This window comes from Watersipora subatra, chromosome 11, assembly GCF_963576615.1.
Source record: "Watersipora subatra chromosome 11, tzWatSuba1.1, whole genome shotgun sequence".
Taxonomy (NCBI): Eukaryota; Metazoa; Bryozoa; class Gymnolaemata; order Cheilostomatida; family Watersiporidae; genus Watersipora; species Watersipora subatra.
In genome coordinates, this window is record NC_088718.1 from 3316529 (window position 1) to 3343090 (window position 26562).

General features: G+C 36.4%; 1 protein-coding gene across 4 annotated transcripts in view; it reads right to left on the reverse strand.

Annotated features, from left to right (window-relative positions):
• LOC137408207 (protein shank-like) overlaps positions 1-26562 on the reverse strand; it is a 123406-nt gene that overhangs the window by 67002 nt on the left and 29842 nt on the right. For all 4 annotated transcript variants that reach the window (XM_068094616.1, XM_068094615.1, XM_068094618.1 and 1 more), the window contains exons 9-11: positions 26142-26286; positions 25362-25568; positions 20645-20821 (exon numbers count right to left, since the gene is read on the reverse strand). In XM_068094616.1, the coding sequence (XP_067950717.1) occupies positions 20645-20821; positions 25362-25568; positions 26142-26286 (529 nt within the window). The remainder of the gene's footprint in view (positions 1-20644; positions 20822-25361; positions 25569-26141; positions 26287-26562) is intronic.

Here is a 26562-nt window from a genome sequence, read left to right on the forward strand (position 1 = left end):
CACCGTCCTGAGTTCTGCAGCCTATACAAAAGTGCGGCCTATAAATTGTTTTATTATCGTTTTTGGAAAATAAAGCAGATGCGGCTTATAGGGGTGCGGTTTATAGTCCGAAAAGTACGGTACTCGAAAAAAATCTGCATGATTCCTGTTGGCCAAAACTTTTGAACTCATATTCACAACGCTTGAAGAAATACTTTATGACATCTCTTGCCGTACTTTATGACATTGATAAGTAGTGACTACACTATAAACTAGTGACAATCAGCTTGTGACTCCCAGAAACTTACCGACTGATAGATCACACACTGAGCCACAAATTAAGTCAACCAACTAAACTTTAAGAGATTTTTTACTGGAAGCGATTCAATCAAGTTCAAAATGGAATCACCATTACAATTAATAAATCCCTCTCATTCAGTGAGCGCGAGTGTAAGTCCGTGTTAACACTATGCATTTCCACATCTTTTGGCCAATTTTATTCAAACTTCACACACACCTGCTTCATGCCTTCCACCAGATCACTAAAATGATAAGTTTTAAAACTCCGTCTGGTTTCTGAGAACCACCCACTTAAACGCCAACCTGGGAGCTATCTTATTGAAAAGGAAAGACATCCTGGGCGTTAACGAGCTACTGTTAGCCAAAGCTAAAAGCATAATTAAAATGGTAAGGACAGTTACAGCGGTTTCATGTCCTGCAACCAAGCTCTGGCACCAAAAGTGTTTCTAATTTAATTCTCTACTAGCCAAATTCCCAGTGCTGCACGAGTATTAAAAACAGCTTATAAACAGTGGCAGGTAAGGTAGTTGCCTGCCACTTGTCATTAGCCTGGCACAATGCCAACGACTAGTTTGAGTACGCTACTAAAGACTGGTTCACATTATATCGCCATATTTCGGCGTTGATGCCACAATACTTCGGTGATCGTAGATGATAACGATGTTTACACTATCACAAACCCATCCGCATTTGCATCAGCAAATATTCCCTGACATAGTGTTCTCACTTTTCTTTTTAAATTTTCGCAAAGAAGCCTCATTGTTTTCGCGAGTTTGAATCAAATACTAGTCTTGCAACAACTATCATAAATGGAAATAAATAGATTGTGCCATCCGCGACCGGGAATTACTATCGCAAAATGGTTCACATTAACAAGGTAGTCGTCGATGCTCGGCGAAATATCGGGAAAGTTTGACAGCCGCAAACTTTTCTGACAAATCCGCGTCGCTTTGTCAATGCCATCAGTTCACGGTTCACATAATCGACGATGAACCCCGAAAATAAAACGTAATCATATAGCGATATAGGGTAAACATGCCTTATCTGAATTGCTGAACTTACTGACAAGAGCCTTGAGAACAAGCTTTAGTGATGTTGCGTAACGCAGAATGCTATGCAGATTTTAGCTGACATAATGACTCACATCGCCTAATAAATCCGTTGGTTGTCTCTCACGTAGCTTAATTGTGTAGGTTATCACCTAGTGAATGGCAGGTTCTGAGATCAGATCAAGCACAAAGCGAATCTTTTCTCCCTAAATATCAATAGCTATAGCTGGACAGACCGAGCGGCAGACGTTGTGATTTATATATGCACTACTCTTCTGATATTAGTTAAACAGTTCTAAGAATAATCAGTGCCAAGAATTGGAAGCTTCTTGTTTATTACAAATGCTTCAAAAAAGGTCAGACTAAAGATAAATATTTACCTTTGAACACACTAAATGATAACCGGTGATGTAGAATAGATAAGTTTCATTTGTGCTGTAGTAACACTGCACCCTGTTTTGCTAAATACAAGGGCATTTGATTAATACCATTTTCAGCGACATTAAGCATTTTTAATACAAGTTATATTTCTAATGAAAATATAAACATTTTATATATACATATATATAAATTTTTTATACGTCAAAAGAAAACAAGTTTTTCTTAGCGTTTTAATGTTAACATTTTGTTTGCCCGAACTTTGGCTAAAAATGGCCATGAGCTGACACTTTGTAAAAATTTACATTAGTAAGAATTTGTAAGAGCTGACACTTTGGGCTGCCAGAGAAATGGGCAATGTAAGAAGAAATAGAACCGTAGTCAAGGTTAAAAAATGTGTTGTTTGAAATGTCAAGAACTACAAGTATCTCCATTCAGTAACTTGCTCAAAATTCCGCTCGTATTTCAATTATCTCATATGTTGAGGCACTTGTACGTTGAGATATGGCTGTGCCACAAATGATGCAAGACATTTTACTTTATTGGCAATAATTTAATTTCAAACAGAAAGGTTCTCAAAATTATGCAAAAATTATTTCCAAATACGTGAATCATAAAAAAAAAGAAAACGGGCCAAGAAAATCAAAGAAATAGTTTGACATGAAGCATTTGTAATAACTTTCTCTGCTACAATGAATAGTAAGTAGAATATTTCTAAGTCTTTCACTACCGCGCTAAATTCGTTCTTCTGACCAAAATAATTCAAACGGATTTTCGAAAATATCGATATACTCCTTTTGTTTAAAGGTTGAATTGCAACAAAATTCACATTACAGCTATTTGATATGAAAAGATTCACCGTGTTTTACTCTGTTGTGTTGTAGGTGCCAAATATGTAGAAAGGTGATTACAAGCTCTTAAAAGCTAAAAAACGAACAGAAAATCGCAGCCCCTCGAGACCGCCGTAGTTTGGATTCCCTTTCCAAAACGGCTCATATGTGATGCAGTTGTGAAAGATAGTTTCTGTTTACACTTTCATGCAACCTTATTCGTCAGAATATTTTCACAAATATACTTCACGCATTCAATAAAACTATGTCTATTATTCTTACGTGTCTGTTTTATCGTCATCGTAATGCTGTCACTTTTAGCAGTGATATCTTATAACTTACCATAAAAATTCGTTTAGTGTTTTAGCCTTAGCTTGAAGGAGTACATATCATTGTCTGATAATCATGATGAGCCTTTTGGTCGCCTGTGCTAATCGAAAAGTGCTTCAAAAATTGTTTGCGAAGTATTGGGTCACATGATCAGATTACGAGTTGCCGATTAGACCAGGCCGAAACAAAAATGTAAAGTAGCGAGTATCTATATTTGATACAGGGTCTTCGGTAAAACCCGAAGTGTTTGTCATAAACTTGTGCTACGATAAGTTTTATATTGAGCTTTGTATTGGCCTTTTAATTCATGTGAGAACATATGTGACAAGACGATAACCAAATTTCGTGGCTACATCATCGAAATAAAGAGATTCCAATCTACGGCGGCTTTTCGTTTTTGAGCTTTTAAGAGCTTGTAATCACATTTCCACATATTTTGCACCTACAACACAGCAGAGTAAGACATGGTGAATCTTTTGATACCAAATAATTGTAATATGAATTTTGTTGCAAGTCAACCTTTAAGCTAAGCAGAGTGTAGTTACTGTAAAATAGCCTTATTTTTGTTGACAGCATCATAGAGCGGGGTGAGGAGCACTGCAGCAAGGAGATAGCAGCTCATAAAGAGTGCATGAGAAAACTCGGGTTCAAAGTCTAGCTTATACCAAATCGGCTGATGAATCGGCTATTATTTAAGCAATATCTCAAGAATTGCAAGAATATCTCAAGAATTTTACAGTAAAACATATGTTGTTTTACTGTAAAATGCATCTTATTCGGAACAAAATTTTCTACAAGCTAAGTATAAAATTGTTTAGTGATTTCACTTTCGCAAAATTTCTGACGCTTTATTTGCGTTAAACGAACCCGGTGTGTTTCTTATTACCATGACAATAGCAATCTAGTTTTCCCGTTTTGAAAACAGTTAGAAATGGAATTGCTGAGCCAAAAAAAATTTCTATTAGTTGCGCGTGATTGGCAACAAGGTTGTTTTGTTGGAGACAAAAATTTTATTGGTCTAGCTAATGTGCGAGCTTCGTAATAAAAAGAAAAATGAAACCCTATTGATAAACCGATACATCGGCGTATGGTCTGCACTTCTATTAACGCGAAAGCCGATACATTGGCTTATGGTAGCGAAAGAGTTACAGCAACAAACTTTTAAAATAAGTGTTATTAGGTTTATGCAATTTGTTCATATCAAATAAGTTGAAATGAGTCGAAACCTGTAGCTGTCATGTAAAAGATGGGGACACAAACCATGAAATATTTAGAAACCGGTAATTGACGTAAAATAAACATTTAGCATAGCCAGAGTAAAACGATGTCAAGATTTGGAAAGATGATTAAAGCAAGTAAAACTAGTCTCTTACCTAATTTGCCATTAACCAGAGTAAATTTATACATGTCACTTTATAATACATGCCACCTATAATCAGTTGGTAGTCCTGCCCAGTCCAGAAGCTTCGTTTACCTAATGTCTCTCTGCACTAGTTGCAACTAAATCTCATTTCATTACCTTGATAGCCAGCTGACGCTGGTCTAGCACTAAAACATTCTTCAATTAGGTCTGACTGATTTCAATTATGTGGATATTTTACCACATGCTGGTTTGATGAAACGCCTTGCTGCGTTTACAAATTCAAAGCATGTATTATTTATTATAGGAGAGGTAAACAGTGTGTAAGATACTCCTTTGAGTAACTTCTAAGGCGACGGGAAAACATGTTGTTGTCAGCGATAAAAGACTAGACCCAAGTGTCTGATTTTTCCTTATGTTTGCTCCCAGGCTATCAAGTAGATAATGAGAATTTCAAACTATCTTAGCTTTTTAAATTCTTTTTAAATCAAGAATATAAAATGCCTTTATTCTGAGGTTGGCAGGGAGACATGCACAAAAACTGCTGTCAACTCAGCTGTTGGTTTCTATGCCCTTCTGTGGTTCCTCAAAAAGCTTCAAAGAAGTTTTTGTTATAAAAATAGGGCTAAAGATGAGCACTTTGATGCTGTAAAAATCGGCATGAAAAACAGAATATACTCATGATAAAGTCAATTTTCAGCTTTATATACACCAATGTACATGTATGTGTACATCAATGTACACCAATGTACATGTATGTGTACATCAATGTACATGTACATCAATGTACATGTAATGTACGTGTAATCAATGTACATGCAATGTACGTGTAATCAATGTACGTGCAATAAATGTACATGCAATCAATGTGTGTGTACATCAATGTACACGTACATCATATACGAGTACATCAATTTACGTGTACATCAATATATGTGCACATCAATGTACGTGCAATCAATGTATGTGTAATCAATATACAGTACAAATACATCGACGTAGACATACAATAAATGTACACATACAATCAACGCGTGTGCATCAATGTACACATACATCAATGTTCATGTAAATCAATGAACTGGTACATCAATGTCCAAATAGGTGAATGTATGTACATTGATATACATACATATTACTACCTTCAAAGCTGTTCAGCTAGTCAGCTGTTCAGATCATTGGCACAGGCACAGGCAGAAAGAGGAGTAAAATACAGAAGTGTTCAGAAAGTACAGAACCATCCTTTACAACAAGTTTATGGATTGCATTAGAGTGTTAGTGTTTGATGTGTGTCTATCAAAGTATGATCTCAATCCATCATCTGATATCCATCAATCCGTGACAATAACTGCTTAATCATTAGCCATACATCAGAAATAAATCGTGAAGAAGTTCAGATCGATGCATCTTCAACAAAACGCAATGATTCCATCGACTCACATTTTTATTTGATCTATTCCTATAATAAGCTTGACTATTTCTATAATTTTTTCAAGCGCTCAGCCTCCATTAGGTTAAAGACCTCACCACCACTTTTTGCCCGCTTTCTTTTCTCCTTCCCTTTTCGTCGAAGCATATCCTTATATTGAGCTGTTGATGGTCACTATAATGCCACCAACTGTACAAATTGATACACTGCTATAGTCTCCCACATGACTAACAATAACTTGCTTTCATTCTTTTTTTTTACAAATCTAGGGGTGGGGAAACGTGTTGTCCGCAGTCACTGTTCGTTTTAGGTTATCACGCTATTGGTGTTATCAATGATTATTTGCTAAAACATCTATTTGAGTGATGCCAGAATAGATACGAAGTTGAAGGACCTTTTCACGCTGATAACTGTGTGTTTTTAGACTTTTTCTGTTTGTATAGAGTAGTAACAGAGAACATGGCCACCTGTATACGTCAATCAGTAAATCTATATCATTGCAGCAACAAGAGAAACTAAAAGTAAAAACTATTTCCCTTGCTATCAGTGAGAAAATGTTGAGTGCATTTGCGTTCTCCCATATCAATAAAGGAATTCATTGATTGCTAGCCCTTACAATTCGCAGCTTCGCCATATAACCAGACCTTAACCATGACCCAACAAGAAGTTTTATATAATTTTTATGATTTATGTTTGGAATTGAACATTTCAAACAGCAGTGAGCTTTCTATATGACAAAAGATATCAAGGAATGTTGTGTCAACTACATATTAACCAACTAACCAAAGATCAACAGATGGACCAAAGTACATGTATGTACATCTTCCCACCTTTAATACTGCAACTTGCATCAATATACATGTGCGTACGTTTAATACTGCCATCTACAACAATGTACATGCACATAACTTTAACACTGCAATTTTTAGCAATGTACATGTATTTACTTTTAATCCTGCAATTTACAACAATTTACATGTATGTACTTTTAATGTAGTGGCTTATAGCATCAATGTATGTGTATATACCTTTGAAGCTGCAATCTTCAACATTGATATACCTTTAATGCTAAATCTTGGTGCATCAACAGCAAGTTCTAGAATTTAGGCTCTCAAACATTCTGAGCGAATTATAAACCTTAACTACAGACTATATAAGTAAGTCATCAGCGATGTGAGTCATACGAATTCAAAGAAAGGGTCACACGCGATCTCATTGGCTTTGTTGACTGGGCTAACTACTATGAAATGATCGTATACATGCTTCATAGAGTTGCCAGTACGGATCATTTCACGGAATAAGTTGAGCGCACAGAATGCGTCTACAGTCAGCGAAAATTGTTGATGATTCATTCAATTCACACAGCATCAGGTTCACTTTAAAACAGTACCATGTTACAGCAGTCCGATATCCTTATACACAGTTGTCCTAGACCACCTGTTGGCACCCGTTGGCAGGTACCTGATCATCACATGTGGCAGTGTGTTTTTAGTTTAAGAATTATTGATTATTTATTGATTTAGCAATGAATACATATTAAAAAAATGTTAAATATTGATTGATATGGCAAAAAATGTTAAATCGAGTGTTTCTTACCAATTTAATTCTTATAAATTTTAGGAAAAATCAATTTGCTAAAATACTCAAGTAGTTACCAAGTTTAAATATAAAATTTTACATATAATATTAACGTTACTAAGATCATAATGTCGAAACAGTTGAAGAAAACTCTAAATTACTCGAGCCAGTCAATCGGCGTGCAAGTATTAGCGAGTCCATTAACTTTTATTTTGGCTGACATTTGTAAAATATTCAACGGAGGTCTTATAATACACATATGTAGGTCTGTAACAGAAGATTGTGAGAGTGAGAAGTCCTGTCTCGCTAATTGCTCATGAAAAGTTTGTTGATGAGTCACAATAATCTACCGTTATGTTTGACAGCTTGCCATAACATATCAATAAACTTGCAACAAGGAAAATCTTCATGTTCAGCGTGTGTAATAAACCATTTTCAAAAGATAATTAACGGATGACGTGTTCCTTTGTATTACCCTAGTGATGCAAAGTATTCCCTATAGCAATAGATTAATGTAGTTTTACGAAAGCTTATACAGAATGTAGACTACCACAACATGGTAATGTGAAAGTCTCTTGTTATCATGATTTGCCAAATTTATCATTTGATGCATTGTCAATTGTGTGATGATCATGTTGGTATGCTTTATCTTTTCATTGTTTTAGTTAGCGATACAGTTACACTAGAAGTTACATGTGGTTTGAATCAGTGAGCACCGTTACACTGTTGCGAGAAACGAGGCCAGCGACAGACTAAAATCTTAAGTGTTATTTGAAAATTGGAAAATCCTTAAACATCAATTCTAGTTACTGTAGTTACTAAAGCGCATCCCCGGACTACGACATCCCTGTTTTACGATTTTTTCGCCTTACAATGTGGAATACAATGTCATTTTGTTCCCTCGTTACTTTTCTCGCCATACGACATCAACAAAACGTCTCTCGAAATTAAAATTTGGTGGTTGGTGTGCTGAACACGTCAAAATCACAAAGATGCTGATATGCTATTTACCAAAATTCCTGTCATAATGCCTAGAACAGATACGACGCTCGCTCTCTCAGTTCAGCATTCTTCAGGTTTTGTAAATGCTTGATATCGCATGATTGAAACGAAATTTAGTGAAACTTAGAGTGAAAAGTAATTGTGCCTTTTAATGCTTAATATAATATTTACTATGAACTTTACTTCTCATAAGTATAGAACTATATAAATCCATATATAACTTTTATTCATTAGCTGTGAGTCGTAAGTTTGATAATGACGTTAAAGGAAGAAGTAGGAACATGATTACCATTGCAACGAAGCAAGAATTACTAGGTTAACTATAAGTTAACTATAGTTACTAAAGTTTATATACTATTTTGTTACTAATTTTTAATAAGTACAATACAAATATAAAATTTTGATGCTATTTACTAAGGGGTGTTGGCATTAGATAATTGCTATGGGTTTTTTATCCCTCTATACAACATTTTCGCCTTACGATGCCAACATGGGAAAGAATTAATGTCGTATGGTGAAGTTCATTGTAATTATTTATTGGTTACTCTTCTTGCCCATGTGTTAAGGAGGTGTTGATATTTAAAAATTATATGCAATTATATAATTTTATATTTACAAGATTATGAGATTCATATATATATATAAATCATAATCTTATATAATCACGATATCATCATCTTATATAATCTAAGATGTATATTAAACACTGAAATTTATATACATGTATATAAATCTCAGTGTTAGTCTTTTTGTTAAAAACTGTGTCTAGTCGTAGGAATTGAATTTTATCAACAAAACATCGGCACAGCACTGGATTTGATCTCAGGACCTCCGGATCTAGAGACTACAAACCCAACCATTAAGCTACAAGGAATATAATGGTTTCATCGGGCTAATAGTCATTACGATGATTAAGACACTCATGCTGAAAGCACTTACTTGGGGTTAATAAATACCACTGTTGACCGTTAAGGTGTAAACACACTAAGCGATTTTATCGCGAGCGTCATGAGGAGGGCGGAGATATCGCTAGCGTGTGCATAAACACACTTGAGCGATTCACTAGCAAGCGATATAATGGGCACGCCCACAAACTGCCAATAAAATTCCGTATCATTAGTTTCTTCGGAGTTGTTAATAAATTTAGGTCAGTCAATATGGCGCCGTCTGGGCGACAACGTAAACAACTTACGCATTTGTTATTAAACCTATCTCACTTTCACGGGTTGTACACTGCCTACACTACAAGGAAACATAAGAAAAACGATTATTGCATTTTTAATTGTAATATTTTTCACTATTTTTATACATATTTTATTTTGTAATGGTTTTTTATATTTAGGCCTAATGTATTAAATATTTACCGTTCTCAAGATGGTCAACCTGTGCAACGATTGATTCCAAATGTTGGTTTTCAACTTGGATTTTTTGTAATTTTTGTTTGTTATGGTGCACATGACTGGGAGTGCTATTATTAAATTTATGAACAATTCAGTGCTCATTCTGAAGATGTTTCAATATTAACAAAATAGCAAATTGTCGCTGCTGTACGTTGGTGAACGTCGATAAGAAATAATTACCCGCCATAAAATTGCATTCTGGTAAAATCCAACCAATCGAAATGCATCTCGCTAGTGATAAAGTTGTGCAGAGAAAGTCTAGCGTTATCGCTCATGATGAGCACGCTGGGTGAATTCTAGCGCAGATTAGCGCCACGCAGCGCGATATCGCTCTAAATATCGCCTAGTGTGTTTATACCTTTACGCGTAACGGACTGTTAAGCTGGCCTAAAACACTGGTATTATTTTATTAAAGATTTTAATAAAGATCATGCTTTCCAGGTGCGTTATTAAATTCTTTAGGTAATGTGGTATAATCTCAAAGATACTTTAATCGAGTTTATATAATTAATCATTAGTTGGAGGTTATAGGGGGGTTCGTTTCCGGTAGCCATTAAAACCAGTTATACAAAACGCATCTGCCTCATCTTAATCCTAATTCATCAGCCCAACAACACATGGTGGCAGCGAAATAGTCGTAAAAATGGATGATGAGGAGGTTGAAGCCGCTGCGAATGTTGTTATTCTAAGGTCTATGCCAAGGATTGACCCTCCAGCTGAATTAATATTAGACAGTAACAAAGAGGCCAATTTCAGGACTTTTAAAGCTAAGTGGCGCTCTTATTATGTCTTGTCCAGGTTGGGAGGGAAGGAACTGGAATACCAACGGGAGTTATTGTTATATACAGCTGGTACTGAAGCTAGCAAGATAATTGATAACTCAGCTAGGTATGCAGGGACAGGGGATGTGGATAAGACTTGTGACTTGGTTTTAGAGATATTGGAACAATATTGTATAGGTGAAAGGAATACAATCCATGAGCGATATAAGTTTAACACATGTACACAACTCCCTGGAGAGTCCTTTGATGCTTTCTACACTGAGTTAAGAACGTTAGCAAGTAGTTGTCTATTTAACTATCGTGCTGCGGAGGGGGCACCAGCAGAAGCTGAAAGTCCTATAGATGAAATGTTACGTGATAGGATAGTGTTAGGCCTAAGAGAAGATGAACTGCGAAAAAGGTTGATTTCTCAGGGCAACAATCTTACACTGGCAACAGCTGTACGGTTATGCAGGTCACATGAGGTTACATCTACTACAATGCGGTCTATGAGTGGAGGGTCCAGTCAGTTGGCAGTCAATGCTGTCAGAGCTAGAAAGCGCTCTGAGCAGTCAAAACCGGCTACTAAAGGGAAATCGCACTCGAGAGCTAGCAGTGGAGAGCAGAATAAACCAAGTGATAAATTTCCAAACAGTCAAGCACAAAAATGTAGTTGGTGTGGGAAAACTCCAAATCACGCTAAAGATCAGTGTCCAGCTAAGGAAGCAGAGTGCAGAAACTGTGGAAAAAAAGGACATTACTTGAGAGTATGTCGTTCTAAACGCATCAATGAGGTCAAGGAAGAAAATGATGACAACTTCCTGTTTACAGGCGAACTAGTTGTTGGAGAAGTTGAGTGTTGGCAAGCTAAAGTAGATGTCAATGGATTTCAAACTATCTTCAAACTGGATACCAGAGCTGATGGAACGGTTGTCAGTCATGCAGAACCTTGGGTCAACCAGATGAAGTTATCTCCACCTGATACCATACTACATGGTCCTGGTGGAAAAGAGTTAGAGGTATTGGGAGTATTTGAGGCTGAAATGTCCTATGAAGGCCTAAAACATAGCGAGAAAGCTTATGTTATTAAAAACCAAAATACCTCGCTCTTGAGTAGAAATGCTTGCGTCGCATTAAATCTGGTAACTTGTCATGTAAATGAAACTCTGAAACTCAATGACATTTGTTCAGAATTTCCCAAGTTGTTTAAGGGGTTAGGATCGCTCAAGGGATATACCTATAAGATTTCCTTAAGAGACAATATAACACCCACATGTATATATACACCACGGAAAATACCTCACCCACTTAGAGAGAAGGCTAAGCTACAGTTACAAGAGATGGTCACCTCTGGAGTGATATCACCAGTGACTGAAGCGACTGACTGGTGCAGTGGACTAGTCACCATCCCCAAAGCTTCCGGAGCCGTACGCTTGTGTGTGGACCTGACTGGCTTAAACGCAGCAGTCAAAAGGGAGATCCATCCTATGGCGACAGTGGAGGAAAGTTTGTCTAAACTGGGGAAGAGTTCTGTGTTCAGTAAACTTGATGCCAACAGCGGGTTTTGGCAGATCAATCTTGAAGAAGAATCTAGGAGACTAACTACGTTTCTATCACCATTTGGACGTTATTGTTTTAACAGACTTCCCTTTGGAGTGTCTAGTGCTCCAGAGATCTTCCAAAGAGCTATGTCAAGGCTATTAGAAGGTGTACCAGGAGTTGTTTGCCACATGGACGATATTCTGGTCCATGGCAAAGATTTACAAACACATGATGAGAGACTCAGAGAGGTGCTTAGAATTCTCCAGGACTCTGGACTTACGCTCAATGCTCAGAAGTGCAAGTTCAGGAGATCCTCTTTGACTTTTCTAGGTCATATTATTAGTCAGGAGGGAGTGAGACCTGATCCCACTAAGGTGGCAACTATTCAGTATTTCCCCACTCCTACCAGTAAGACAGATCTGAGACGCATTAATGGTATGTTGAATCAGATGGCAAAGTTTATTCCAAATCTTGCTATTCTCAACGCTCCTATGAGAGAGCTGCTGAAAGAGAAGAGAGAGTGGATATGGGGACCAGCACAGGAGGATGCTTTTGCCAAAGTTAGAGATACTCTGACATCTGCTGAGACTATGGCACATTATGACCCGAAGTTAGTTACTATTGTCAGCACAGATGCTAGCAATATTGGTTTGGGAGCCACTCTGATGCAAGTTCAGCCAGATGGAAACAGACGACCAGTAATGTATGCTTCACGATCTCTCACTGAGACGGAGAAGAACTATGCTGCTATTGAGAAAGAAGCTTTGGGGACCGTTTGGGCATGCGAGAGGTTCGATCAGTTTGTCCGAGGGATGGCTTTCACTATAGAGACAGACCACAAGCCTCTAGTGCCATTGATGATGTCTAAGGAGTTAGACCAGGTGCCATCAAGAATCTTACGGATGAGGCTAAGAATAATGAGGTATGCGCCTAGGTTTCAATATGTGCAAGGGAAACTTCATTGCTTGGCAGATGCCTTATCCAGAGCGCCAGTAGAATCTCCAAGCACAAAGGATCACATGTTGATCGAGGCAGTTGAAGAATACGCACAGAGTGTTATTCCTTCAAGTGTAGCTGTTGACAGACTGAAAGAGGCTCAACACAAAGACGAATTATGTCTGGAAGTTATCCGATGTTGTCGAGAGGGGTGGCCAGTCTACAAGACAGATGCTTACTTAAGTGTTCAACCTTACTGGGAAGTGCAGCAGCATCTTACAGTTATTGATGATCTACTCCTCTATGATGATCGTATTGTGGTTCCCTCGAGTGAGAGGTTGAGAATGCTTGACATTATTAACCAAGCCCACCAAGGAATAGTTAAATGCAGATTGAGAGCAAGACAGTCTGTGTGGTGGCCCAGGATTTCAACAGAAATTCAGGAGATGGTACAGAACTGTAGAGTCTGTAAAGTCAGTTCAAAACCTCCTACGGAACCTCTTCTTCCTTCATCACTCCCCGAGGGAGCTTGGCAACGTCTTGGGGCGGATTTGTTGGAGTTTCAAAAGTGTCACTATTTACTCTTAGTAGACTACTACAGCCGTTGGATTGAAGTCCGGAAACTTTGCTCATTACTTTCGAGAGACACCATTGAGGCAATGAAGTCTATCTTCTCAGTGCATGGAATTTGTGAGATGGTCATTTCAGACAATGGCCCTCAATTTGCCTCAGAGGAGTTTCTTAAATTTACAGAAGAATATGGATTTACTCACGTCACGAGTTCACCCCGCTACCCAAAAGCTAATGGAGAGGCTGAACGAGCAGTTGGAACTGTGAAGGGACTTTGGAGATCAAACCCCAAAGACCCACATCTGAGCTTGCTTACTTATAGAGCCACACCTCTAGATAATGGCTATACCCCATCAGAGTTGCTGATGGGAAGGCAGATACAAACAAACCTTCCTGTTCTCCAGGCTAACTTGATGCCTCACAAGACTGATAGAAGTCACATTGTTGAGAGCGAGGGGACTAGGAGACAGGCTACAAAGCTGAATCATGATAAGCACTTCAGGGCCAAGGAGCTACTAGAACTCAAACCGGATAAAATGGTTTATATTCGGGACAGTCAGAAAGATGGTATGGTAGTGAAGAAAGTAGCACCAAGGTCCTACCAGATCCAAACAGATACTGGGATAGTCAGAAGAAACCGGAGTGCATTGGTAGACATGGAACAATCTGCAAATAATACAAAAGAGGAGGAACTACAGACTACACCCAAACGTAGTCAGGATGTCTATTCTCCTGGCTCCACCAGAGGCACAGAGGGCAGGGCGATACGAGAGAGCCCACAGGCCAGTCCAGGTGGATGTCGGGGGTCTGAGTCGACTGTCGCAGAAGGCAGGGCGATACGAGAGAGCCCACAGGCCAGGCACGTTGACTCAGACCACAGGTTTAGTAGACCGCAGAGGTCGAAGAGGGTACCAGGATATCTTACCCAGGATTATGAGCTTTACTAGTCAAGAGAGATGTTAAACACCCTAAATGGACTCGGACAATACTAGTCACATAAACATTGCAATCGGACAATCACTTGTTAAACACTCCTTGTTTATTACCAAAGATATTTGAGTTACATATGTTTTCTTATTTGGTTATGTATGCTTTGTTTGCAAACATCCATCTGGAACGGGGGATGTGGTATAATCTCAAAGATACTTTAACTGAGTTTATATAATTAATCATTAGTTGGAGGTTATAGGGGGGTTCGTTTCCGGTAGCCATTAAAACCAGTTATACAAAACGCATCTGCCTCATCTTAATCCTTATTCATCAGCCCAACAACACAGGTAATTATTCTATTACACGAGCAATGTCGCGCATTTGACTAGTCATATATAATACACGAATATAAATTTTTTAAATACTGATACAAAAAACTTCAATCTTAATACTATATTAATATTGAGCACCGGTCTTTGCTTTCCCATGCTTATAAGCCCACTACAGGTTGCTCAGTTATTGTCTGGTAATCAAGCACTAAAACTTTTCGACATTATCATTAAAAATATAATTTTATGAAAAAATTCTTAAAACTAAACAGCTTGTTTTATTAATTTAAAACTGTTGATTTTTGCACAAATTAAATAAAAATGTATTACAATATATATCATCCAACACTACATATAGTAAAAGCATTAACCTTGAGTTTTATAAGATAAAGATTAAACACAGTAACTTTCAGCTGAAGTGTTTCCTGCATTGTGAATAGTAGGAGAAAAGAAGTTTTTGAATTTAGCATACTAACTAGCCATATTTCCATTTATTTTGCTTGAAAAGAAATGGCGAGTCAATATTAGGACGCTTTAAGGCTAAAGTAACTAGTACAATAAATGTGATCAAAAAACTATGCTAAACATGTAAATATTGACTTCACTATATTAATTTTAATGTAACAAAACATCTGTCAGCAAGTTATGTTGAATTACAGCAAATCAAGCATTTCATGCAAAGCTTTTGGTCGATCTTTGTGACAGCTAATTCGCATCGCAAATGGACATTGACGGATCTACACTGTCGATGGATATTTTGCAGACAAAATATGTTTGTTATTCTTATTGGCTATTGCCCCCTGCCGATTTGTTTTGCTAGATAGAATGGCACTTGATCTACTCTGATTGGTTGTCGAATCTAAACAACAATTTGTGAATTGAACACATTCAAGTTGCAGTTGAACATTGAACATTTTTAGAAGGCCAAAAAAGAATGATTTCGAAATTTGTCAGTCGATCAAGGTAAAATCTGTCAGCTAGTGTATACAACTTCAAAATCAAAACTTTGTACATAGTTGAAGCGGTTTGATGAACTCTAGTTCACAACTGTATACAAAAGTTTATAATTCTAGTATACAAGTATACAAAAGTATACAAAAGGTTATAATTCTAGTATACAAAAGTATACAAAAGTTTATAATTCTAGTATACAAGTATACAAAAGTATACAAAAGGTTATAATTCTAGTATACAAAAGTTTATAATTCTAGTATACAAGTGTATACAAAAACTTATAATTCTAGTATACAAGTGTATATACAAAAGTTTATAATTCTAGTATACAAGTATACAAGAGTATACGAGAGTCTATATTTCTAGTACACAAGTATATAAGTATATAACTATAGTACAAAAGTATACCAGTGTCTATAATTACAGTACACAAGTATACAAGATTCTATAATTTTAGTACACAAGTATACCTGTGTCTATATGTACACTCGCCACTGCAAACAGTCTCCAAATCGAAATTAAAGAAATTGTTTATAGTAGACATAGAGAGCAACTCAATGGTTGTAATCAACATTTAGCAAGATAAGGATCTACAATTGGGTACATTAAAGGAAATGCAAGGATAAGCGAAGTTCAATCAGACCATAAATAACAAGTACAGTGTATATTTGTCTTTTGCACTCAACTCTCGAATCTATATAAATACTTGTGTATATCAATTTATAGCTTGAATCACATGATATCATCATCTGTTGCCGTATACATAACTAATGATAGATGTGTTCGCTTTTCCTTTTACAATGTTATTGAGGTGCTAGCAGGTCAAGGTCAGATGAATGGAGGTGAGAAAATAATGAAAAAATTCAAAACAATTTTAGAAATAATTGTTGTTTTAAACTCAACAATTGTTTGCATGTCGTGCTGATTACGGTGTAAGATACTATGGATTTAGCTCAAACTGCGGTGCCCAACAACATTAGCATTCTTTCAAAAACACTTTGAAAGCTACTGTTCAAATCCGATTTTTTATTTAATTGACCCAATAAATTGAATGCAATAATAAACTTTAAAAAGAACTTGAACATAAATATAAAGTGTTCCAGAGACGCCCATTGCCTCTACCAAACCTTTACAAGCAAGTTGTTAGTTATGTATTCTAAGGCTAGTATAATAAAAAGAATAATCAACTAGTTTTACTAATTACAATAAAAGTAATTAGTAATGATGGCATCACAAATATAAATCTATTAAAACACAATGCAAAGAATATCACTAGGGCTGATTAGTTGAAAATGTTTCATGCTAATTAAGATTTTGACAGCTTTTTGGGTTAAAATGATGACACATCCACGCTGTTGCACACTTAGTAGCTAAAGCTATAATTTGGTGGTATGTAGCAGCAAGTCCTTTACAGAAACTGATCACTTGGGCAGACAATAGCTTTGACTTTTACATGTATCAAAGTATAATAGTGGGCAACCCTGAATGACCTTCCGTTTTTGAAATAATATAATTTAATATGAGTGTCGCAATCTTTAACAATGAGTGGATTTATATACATTCCTTTACTGAAACTAACTTTGAAATTGTCTCCCCCTGCTTGCGATTTATTAATGACAGATGTAAAATGCTTTCTCAATTTCAAACCTTTTCCACTATGTGCTAACCTGTTGTCTTTTTAAGTTATGTGTAACAACAGTACATACTTTGTGAAGAGGCCAAAAGAGAGGGGCTCACTGGTCAAACATAATTGATTCAACATGAGATAATAATTTTTAAGGATAGCTGACAAGAAAAAGGTCCGCTTTTAAAACACAAATTGTTGCCTCTAATAGATCGTAAAATAGCATTATATTACAAATTTTTTTCAAAAGATTAGCACAGGCTTGTTTGATGCAACAAGATAGTTTGTATCCACTAATTAGCATGAGGCTTGACTTGTAGCAAGTACATTTGTTTTCAGTTATTACGAAACGGATTTTTTGTTTATGCGATAAGCATAATCATTCACCAGAAATTCAAGCCACACACTCCACAGCCAAAAATAACTGTATTCGTTTGGTTAAGAACAAACTATTTGTAGACTTTCACGATGCCCCGTTAAGATCGCTACAGCTGAAAGTTAGTTACACCAGACTGCCAACTCGCCATTGCGTCAGCTAACCAGATCACTAAACTGCTGATGTCAGTGTGATATTGCTCTTTGACTAACTTTAAATGTGCTTTAATATGGTATTAAAGCAGTTGTATAATATACATTTGTTGTTATATAACAATAAGTGAGCACAACTCCAATATTTTCTTAATGACACTTTATTCACACGATATTTTTTTTATAATGCCATGGCCCAGTGTTGTGTATTGGTAAAACACTGTATATTGGTATTGTGTAAAAATTTTCACAATACTATATAGTACATGTATTTTTATTGCCTGCAAGAAATTAGCAGTAAGACAGCCTTACAGTAGTACTACCATTACTATTGTAGTGAAAGTACAATAGTACACTTGAACTTTAAAGGGCAAGTGCATTAATCAATCATCAGAGACTGGCCCTGCGCTTAGCGTAAGCAGGGCCAGTCACCTGAGCACCTGCTGCAGATAGTCTGTTCTTGTAATGTTGGTAAATAAAGATAAATTTCTTAGATGTAAATGATTTAGATACTGCTATTATTTTGCAGAACTAAAGTGAACAGAATTAAATTAGTACACTGGTATTTGAGGAGCTAATAGGTAGTTCATTATTGGCTTCTTTGTTCTCATACATTACATGGACAAGGTTGTAACGCTTATTGCTGCAACTAGGTTTTTGCTGTGTAATTTTTGAATTTTTATTTTGCAACTTCAGTCTGGCTGGTTATAATTTATTCATGTTTCTGAAAAGAACACATCTTGGAATATTTACTATGATGAGAGTCGTGTCTGTTTGTCTGTCTGAAGCCATGGTTGGATATTGGTAAAATAGATTGCATCACACAGGGTTCGAACTCAGGCATTCAGCTTAGCAGCCAGGCGCACCATCTCCACCACTCGCCTAGCTTGCTGCATTTGGGAATAATTGTGCAGATATTTATTACACTTGACATCCTCTCACAGCACGCCACACTGCCAGGGTACTAGTCTTTACTATAATGAGAGCCGTCTCCAAAGCCACGGTTGACGAATGCGAAAAAAGTTTGCATTATTCAAGATTAGAACTCTCTACTTTCAGATGGAAAACCAACACTCTAACAACTGCACCACTTCACTGCTCAGAAACTGCTTCAAATAATTGTATGTATAGTTAGACTGCCAGGGTACCAGTCAATACTACACTTATCAATTCTGTTAACTTTAAAAACAAGAAATGAGCTCTGCACGAACACTATAAGCCAATGAGACGTGTTGGAGCTGGGGCAGATGCCATAAGAATGTGCAGGCTCCATGACTGGTGAACACATTAGAATGTGACTTAAAACCATGGTATGGTATTACACCTGCTAATAAAATAACTTTGGTTTCAGAGCAATTCATCTATCAAGCGTAAAACCAAAGTCAATCAATACATCTGATAAATGGTTACATCTATGAATGTCAAGTTTTACGTCAAGTAATGACGCAATGCACCCAATCTATGTTGTAGCTAGGCTCATTAAATGTGACATTATTCCGTGTCTATAGAGACTTTTTAATCCCAAAATTAAATAGACATTTGATTATATCTGTTGGAGTAAGTAAAAATAGACGTGCTATAAATCTACCCATAATCTAGTTTACAGAATCATGAAGTTTATTTTCGATGCCTCACATTATGTACGAGAACCAGTGCATCCCAACAGTTAGCTGTAAGTAGTTACCAGTCTGTGTTCACTCAACAGAATAGATTGATTGTTTGCAATTAAATTGTTTAGAAACCATGGACAACCAAATTATTTCAACATTGGTAAAAAATTAACGATTTGCAAAGAGGGGCTGATCACAGGAGACGAGCAGAGTGAACTGTGATTTTAGAGCAAGACAGGTTCAGTACTAGAGGCAGTTAGAGATTAAGATCTGCTTATTATCTTGTATAACTGTAATCTAGGGTATGGAGATTATTTTATTTAGTATATGGACTTGTGCAAATGCACATTTTAATATATACAGTCTCTAATATAGATATAAACAAGCGACAGTACTTTGTCCCTGTATTTAAAGTTTTACTTTTTATTGCTCTTCATGTGGATTTTTATGACTTTATTCAAACGAAAATCTCACACCATAAACACCATTCAAACTTGGCTGATTCTGGCAACATGATCTTTCCATTAAGTTAACAGCCTATCATAGGTCTACAGTATCTGATGATTATAATACTTGGTAGGCAGATGTTAGCCCTAAGTTTGCGATAACGGAATGGCTTTCTCTATGTATTGTCATATACTAGGTTTATGGCTAAGTTGGTCAGCCACATTTACTGTAAGCACTGTGGTTTCCTTAAAGTGAAAATAATGATCACGCAGTATAAAATGACTTGACCAGAAATATTCATGCTGAAGATTATTTGGGATGAAGTTGAAACATGAAGTTTGAGTTTCATTCTATTCTGCAAAAACTAATATTGAGCCATTTCCATTGGCTCAATATTTTAAAGCAATGATATTCTTTTACCCCCTGTTAATATGATACTGTATCACAAAATACCATAATGACACTTTGACAATTGCTGCTCTTCAGAGAACTCTAGTAGAAGAACCTCGCGAGCATTGACAGACGGTTCCTCAATGCACTAAATCAATTCTGTTTATATTCATGCCCAATCATCATCACATCACTGCTTAGTAGATAAAATATTTCTAAAAAGTGGAAAACACAGACTGGCAATCACTGCAGGCAATTTGTCTAACAAGGACAAAGCCCGCAAAGCAGCCAAGCACAAAATTTTAACAATAAATAGAATGATCTCAGCTAACCATTATCTTGTTATTTGATGAATGAACCCTAAGTTAAGTAGGAAAGTATTACTAACCTGTGACAAGGTCACCTTTGCTCAGTTTCAAATGACTAGTAGATGAAGATTCATAATCAACAGTACAGACAAATACTCGACCAGGCACTGTGTTGGGAAAATGTATGGAGTTGTCTGATCGCGTAGAAATACCTCTCTGCAAAATCGCTCTGCTTGGGGAAAAGGAATCATACAAACCTGTCAAAGAAAGAATATCAGCTTGACTAAGTAACTATGTGTACAAATGAGTTGTAAATAATATGGACCAAAATGAATAAGGTGAAAGCAACAAAGACGTGACATTGCAGTGCCAGAATGATGTTGCTAGACGCACCACACGGATTTGATTTGGATGCAATTCATGCATCTTGAGCGCTCGAGGATTAAGTTGGTGTGACTCAGCATGCGTAAGGTATTTGAGGTATGCAGGTTTTACATTGGCATTGAGTGTCATTAAATCAATAACTCTCACAATTATGGCCTTTTACATGACGGCTGGCAAAACCAATTAAGCCATTCAGGGAAGTCTACTGCTATGGCACCTTTTATGAATACACAGTCAAAATTATTTTTCACTTTCTTTAATGTGAGAGGCTAGAAAATAGAGCTTATGTTTTAAGGTAGAGCATTCATACTTTTTTGTGTGTTACACATCAATAAATTTTTAACATGTTTCAACCACCATGATTTTACTGCAGCCAATTATATTTTTTGAGTTGTAGAGCTTTAACGTCAAACACGCACAAATGTTTCTACAATTGACATTAATTTGTGTAGCAAATCCGTCTGAATGCCAAAATCTCGGCATAGAGTATAACGTAACAGTGAATACATATTTTTTACAAAGCTAAGCATGCCTAACCTTCCAGTTTCTATTTCACTCAAATATAGATTTTACTCTATTTTTTCAGATTTTACTCAAACTTGCAGCAATATTTACAGTTAAATGTTATTAGTAGTTTGCCTCGTACTACCGCACGGTGGCATCCTTGACGCGACGAGCCTTGCCAAGTGACAAAATATTAAATGAAAAAGTTTTCTGATCTTTGGAAAACAGAACCTCTTCATATGTTACCTATGCTTAATACCAACACTTATTGAGAAAAAATAATGGATGTTATAAAATAAAGATCTAATTTTATTAAATATATCTAAATCATTATATATATTGTATTACTACAAGCTAAATACGTAAACAGAAAAATGCATAATAATAACCAAAGCTAAATCTGGACCAGATTTTGTCAAAATGCAAATTTTGAGCTGTTATAATGTTTCATTTTTATTAGCTTCCTGAAGGAGTCAATCTTTGAACTAAAAAGCCGCCGAATACATCATTTTAACCAGTGAAAAATTCTGCTAGTCATGAAAACTTCAAATATTTAATTACTAAGTCATGACTGATTTTATTGGACCAAATTACATGTATATATGCAGGGCAATGTAAACATAAATCGCCTACTGTTTCAAGTTATTTTATACCTGGATCTACAATATTATTTACCATCTAGTCTAATCTTTACAGTCTAACTTCATTCTATCCCATGCATATGCGCCAACATAAAGTTCAACGTGCCGCAGGAAAGTGCATGAGGATAAATTAACAAGCAACAGTGTCACTACAGTGCAATAAAACTCAAGTTGTTCGTAGGGCGGTACATTTCTAATTTTCTAACACTTCCTTCACACCACAGAGCATTGTGGGATGACTGGACATTTACCTCCCATTATAGATGCGACACTCAGCCTTGACCTAGGCAAGTATAGCCCTGTAATGCACGCAAGTCTTTTGTACATCAGCCAAAAAGAAGCAAGAACTCTTTGTTATATCAAAGAACGACTCACAAAAAGCGGTCAATACAAGTAAAGCAGAAAAACAACTGTGCTGAGCAGATTGCAAAAATATTAAAATATATATTTTAATACACACTTTTAATATTTATTCAAATATATATTACAAATTTTAATAGAAGTTTTTAATTGCAATACAAAAACTTTAGAACAACTTTTTTAAAAATAATTTTAAGACTATTTTAATAATTTTAAAATAATTTAGAATTATTTAAAAATGTAAAATTTTTTAAATTATTCCAATACATGTATTGAACAGACTACAAAAGAACCTAAATGATCAATAAGCTACCAACTTAAGCATGAGAAAACGACTCTGAAAATACTTCTACATACCTGTTTTACCTAGCGTATACTATAATGTAGTTATATTTATTAAAGTTAAAGTTATACATTTAGACGTATTCTTAATGGCAGTTCAATCTACCAGAAATAGAGCATAACAGAAAACAAAACAAAGTTGTTTAATTTGAAAGATTGTAAGTCTACAAAAAATCTAGTTATGATTTAGTAGCTAGACGGTTAGAGATCAACTCAACACGACGGTTAAAAGAGTGGCTCTGTCATGATACGAGAAGCAGCTGTGGTCTGGTTCAGCAGATATAGCATAAAAAGTTATGCTGCCATTTAAAAAAAGCTTCTGTCAACAAGCATTCTTAGAATTAAAGAGTTTTTGACCTTACACCATTGCTGGTCAACAATGAAAAATAAGTAAGTTGTTTGCTAATTTTCTTTCAATATCATTGTTTTTCAATTTTATTTAGACAAAGACCAATAGATGTTTGATTTTTTTTGGCTGTCCGTCAAAATCGACAATGCATGATTGGGTCCAGCAGTATGGTAGAATAGAGGTGAACCTATTCTTAGTGTCAAAGTATCAACCACTTCTGGAACTGTCAGACTGACCTGAAGACTGACAGAGCAAGGTGGCCATTTTACTTGCCCAATGTGTAAAGGGCAGATGTGAATCTTTAATGTGCCCATGATGTCAGTGTGGTACACGGGGCTTCCAAGTTATGGTCTAGATCCGAAAGACCCAGCAATTTAGAGTTGAAAGCTTGCTGAAAGCTTTATGTCATATCAGTATAAAGCAGGATTCCAACCACGCACCTCACGGTTGTTAGTCAAAGACACTACCACTAGGCCACCCTGACATCCTGATTTTTAATATTGCTACTAAAATGCTACTACTGAATTTAGAGTGGGAATGTAGAGATTTTTCACTAACAATTAAACACGACGTAAACACGTTAACACGACGTGTCACGTAAACATAACACGACGTAAACTGTTAATCAAGAAATTTATCACTAGTTTGAATTTCAGCGGTAATTTTTAGCCAAACGGACTGTCACAGTCATATGTATGAGTGTTAGTGCAGTTCATTAGAAAGGAGACATCATGCTCATTAAGCAAGATACAGCAACACGCATATTCTCATTGATATCTCTATAAACCGATGCAAAGTAGGTCAGACAAACATAAATTTTACAATTCCAAGTAAAATATTTGTTCTTTAACCAATAATTAATTTTCAAACTGTTTCACATCAATAATCCTAACTTTATCAACGAATGTTTCAGTTTATGCGATCTTCTAAAGCTTTGCTTTCTTTAATTTTTGTCACTAGGTGTACAGTAAAGACGCAGTAATTACATAAATTATTTAAAGGAATTTGAATATAAGTCTTAAAGAACTTGCTATTTATCACCAGTTACTGCAGTTAAGGAATGAAGAGCGCAGCAAGTGCTAGAATATAGCTCATACCTTTCATCTGCTTCTGCGTGACTTAAATTTGTAAAAATAGTTTTCCGGAAACTTCACTGAGCTAGTACTTTTTCAAAAGCTAGAGCTAGCGAGACTAATCCTTGCTACCAGTTTAGCTCCTAAGTTGAACTTGTAAGATAAAAATATTAAAAATGAGGATGTGAAACTTATAATTTTAGCTCAGCATCCATAGGAAAAATAAGCAAAACCATATGAATGTCATATGTCTGTTTGTTAAAGTTCTATGTTTCCTTTAAACTGGCTGATTGCCAAAGATAAGCAGTCTATCGATTGGGTTCAGATGCATCTTAAATGTCATTTCAAAATACTTGCTTGGCGGTACTTTACAGCAAATAATCGTTACCAAAATACATACACAGGCAGTTGTTGACTTACGACCTAAGCAGCATATGCCCACCCAACTTTACGACCAAATTTGTAGAAAGGTCAGACAGTTCAGGGCGAGGCCTAGCAAAAGCAGTTTTTGTAATTGTCGTTAAGCTTTTTCGTTATTTTTTTGTTAGGCGAATTTTTTCTGCCGCACGATATCAACAATATACTCTATGAAATTAAAATTTGGCGATTTGGGTACTGACTCTATACGTTATTAAAAAATATACGTTGCTCGCCATGGCAAGTACAGGGTTATCCGTCATGGTAAAAATGGATTCGCAAACAGATAAGTGATAAAACTTTAGTTAAAGGTTTGAAGTTTACTAAAATACATACTAAAACTTCCTTCATATGTTTAGTCAGCTTAATTCATTTAAGTTACATCAGAATCAACAGAATATACAGAATTGACTGACGTCGGAATTGACTTATCGTCGGTCGGCTGGAACCAAACGCGGTCATAAGTCGACGATTACCTGTAGTTCATTTTGGATGCACATGGGAAGCAGACAACTCCCATATTCAGTTATGAAAATTATTTTGAGGAGTTTTTCACCCTAAAATTGATAATGCTAATCTAAAAAGCTAATGGACAGCCATTGAACTCAATTTAAAAAGGCAAAAGTTCTCTCGTGTTGGAGCTGTTCTAATATTGTCAGATTTCCACTGTCAGTCATATCATGCCGTTGATGTAGGTAAATATATGCAACCTATGCGTTCTACATACCCAGATGGCCAAGTTCAGATCTCATCATAGAATCACTACGCTCAGCTCGACTCCCGTTAGTCAATGGGCTGCCAGCGAGTGACAAGTTCATGACTGATGCTGACAGATTGATCCTAGGGTCGCTTTTAGACAGCAGTCTCATTGCTTCGAGATTGGCACCTGCGAGGCGGCGGTTGGTGTTGTACATAGGTGAGTCCTCAAATGGCACTGAAAGACAGGTGACTTTAGCGTCATCAAATTTCTCTCGCGATCATTGCTATTTATAATTAGAATGTGCATTAATTACAGCAAAAAACCCAATTTAGTTTGCAATAAAGATTGCCCAACATATGAACTTATTGCTTTCTTTTTAACTGACAACGTTAGCAATCACACGGTTGTCAACAATGTATATATGTTATAAGGTGGGAGTTATTATGCCATCAATACAGGAGCCTGTGCTAGCTCACAGGTGACACGTGCACTTCAACAAAACATACCTGACAGAAAGGTGAAATAGTTGGTCGCCTAAGTGCATTGACATAGAACTTTACTTTTCACATAAAGTTAGCCCAGTCAGAAATTTGAAACCCATAAGTTCTAACAATACTGCAATAATGAGTGATCACTATAGCTATTTGACTTTAAAAAGCTGAGAGATGAAAACCCACTTTGCCTAATGATTTATTCCTACGTTCAATATACTTAATGAGCTGACGACTCCAAACATTCCCACAAATATTCTAGGAAGCTGATAACAGCAGCACTGGATGCACTGTCGACCCTAAAGAAAATTCTTACCAACTAGGAGGCTGTCATGCTTATCTAGAATGTTGGCAGCTTCTTTATTGCCTGAAATGTTGGCGACATCAAAAGGCGTATGTCTAGCATTGTTCAGCACGTGCTTATCGGCACCTCGCACCAGCAGAGTTTGCAGACAACTCAACTGTAAAAGACAGTATAAAGCCACGTATGATGTACTGCCTAGAAATAACAACATTTAAACCAAATTCAATGTCATATACCATAAATTGCCGTGTGCAAATCAACCCAGCATATGAGGTCTAAAATTTGATTTAAAACTCCTGGTTTTGATGTGTACTCACCGTATAAGTCAACCCACTTCTCTGGCGCAAATGGTTTGATTGCTAATAATTCAGTCAGCATTAGACGGGAGCTATGCGTAGATGGAGAAACGGTTTTCAACAAAAAAGCCATGCCG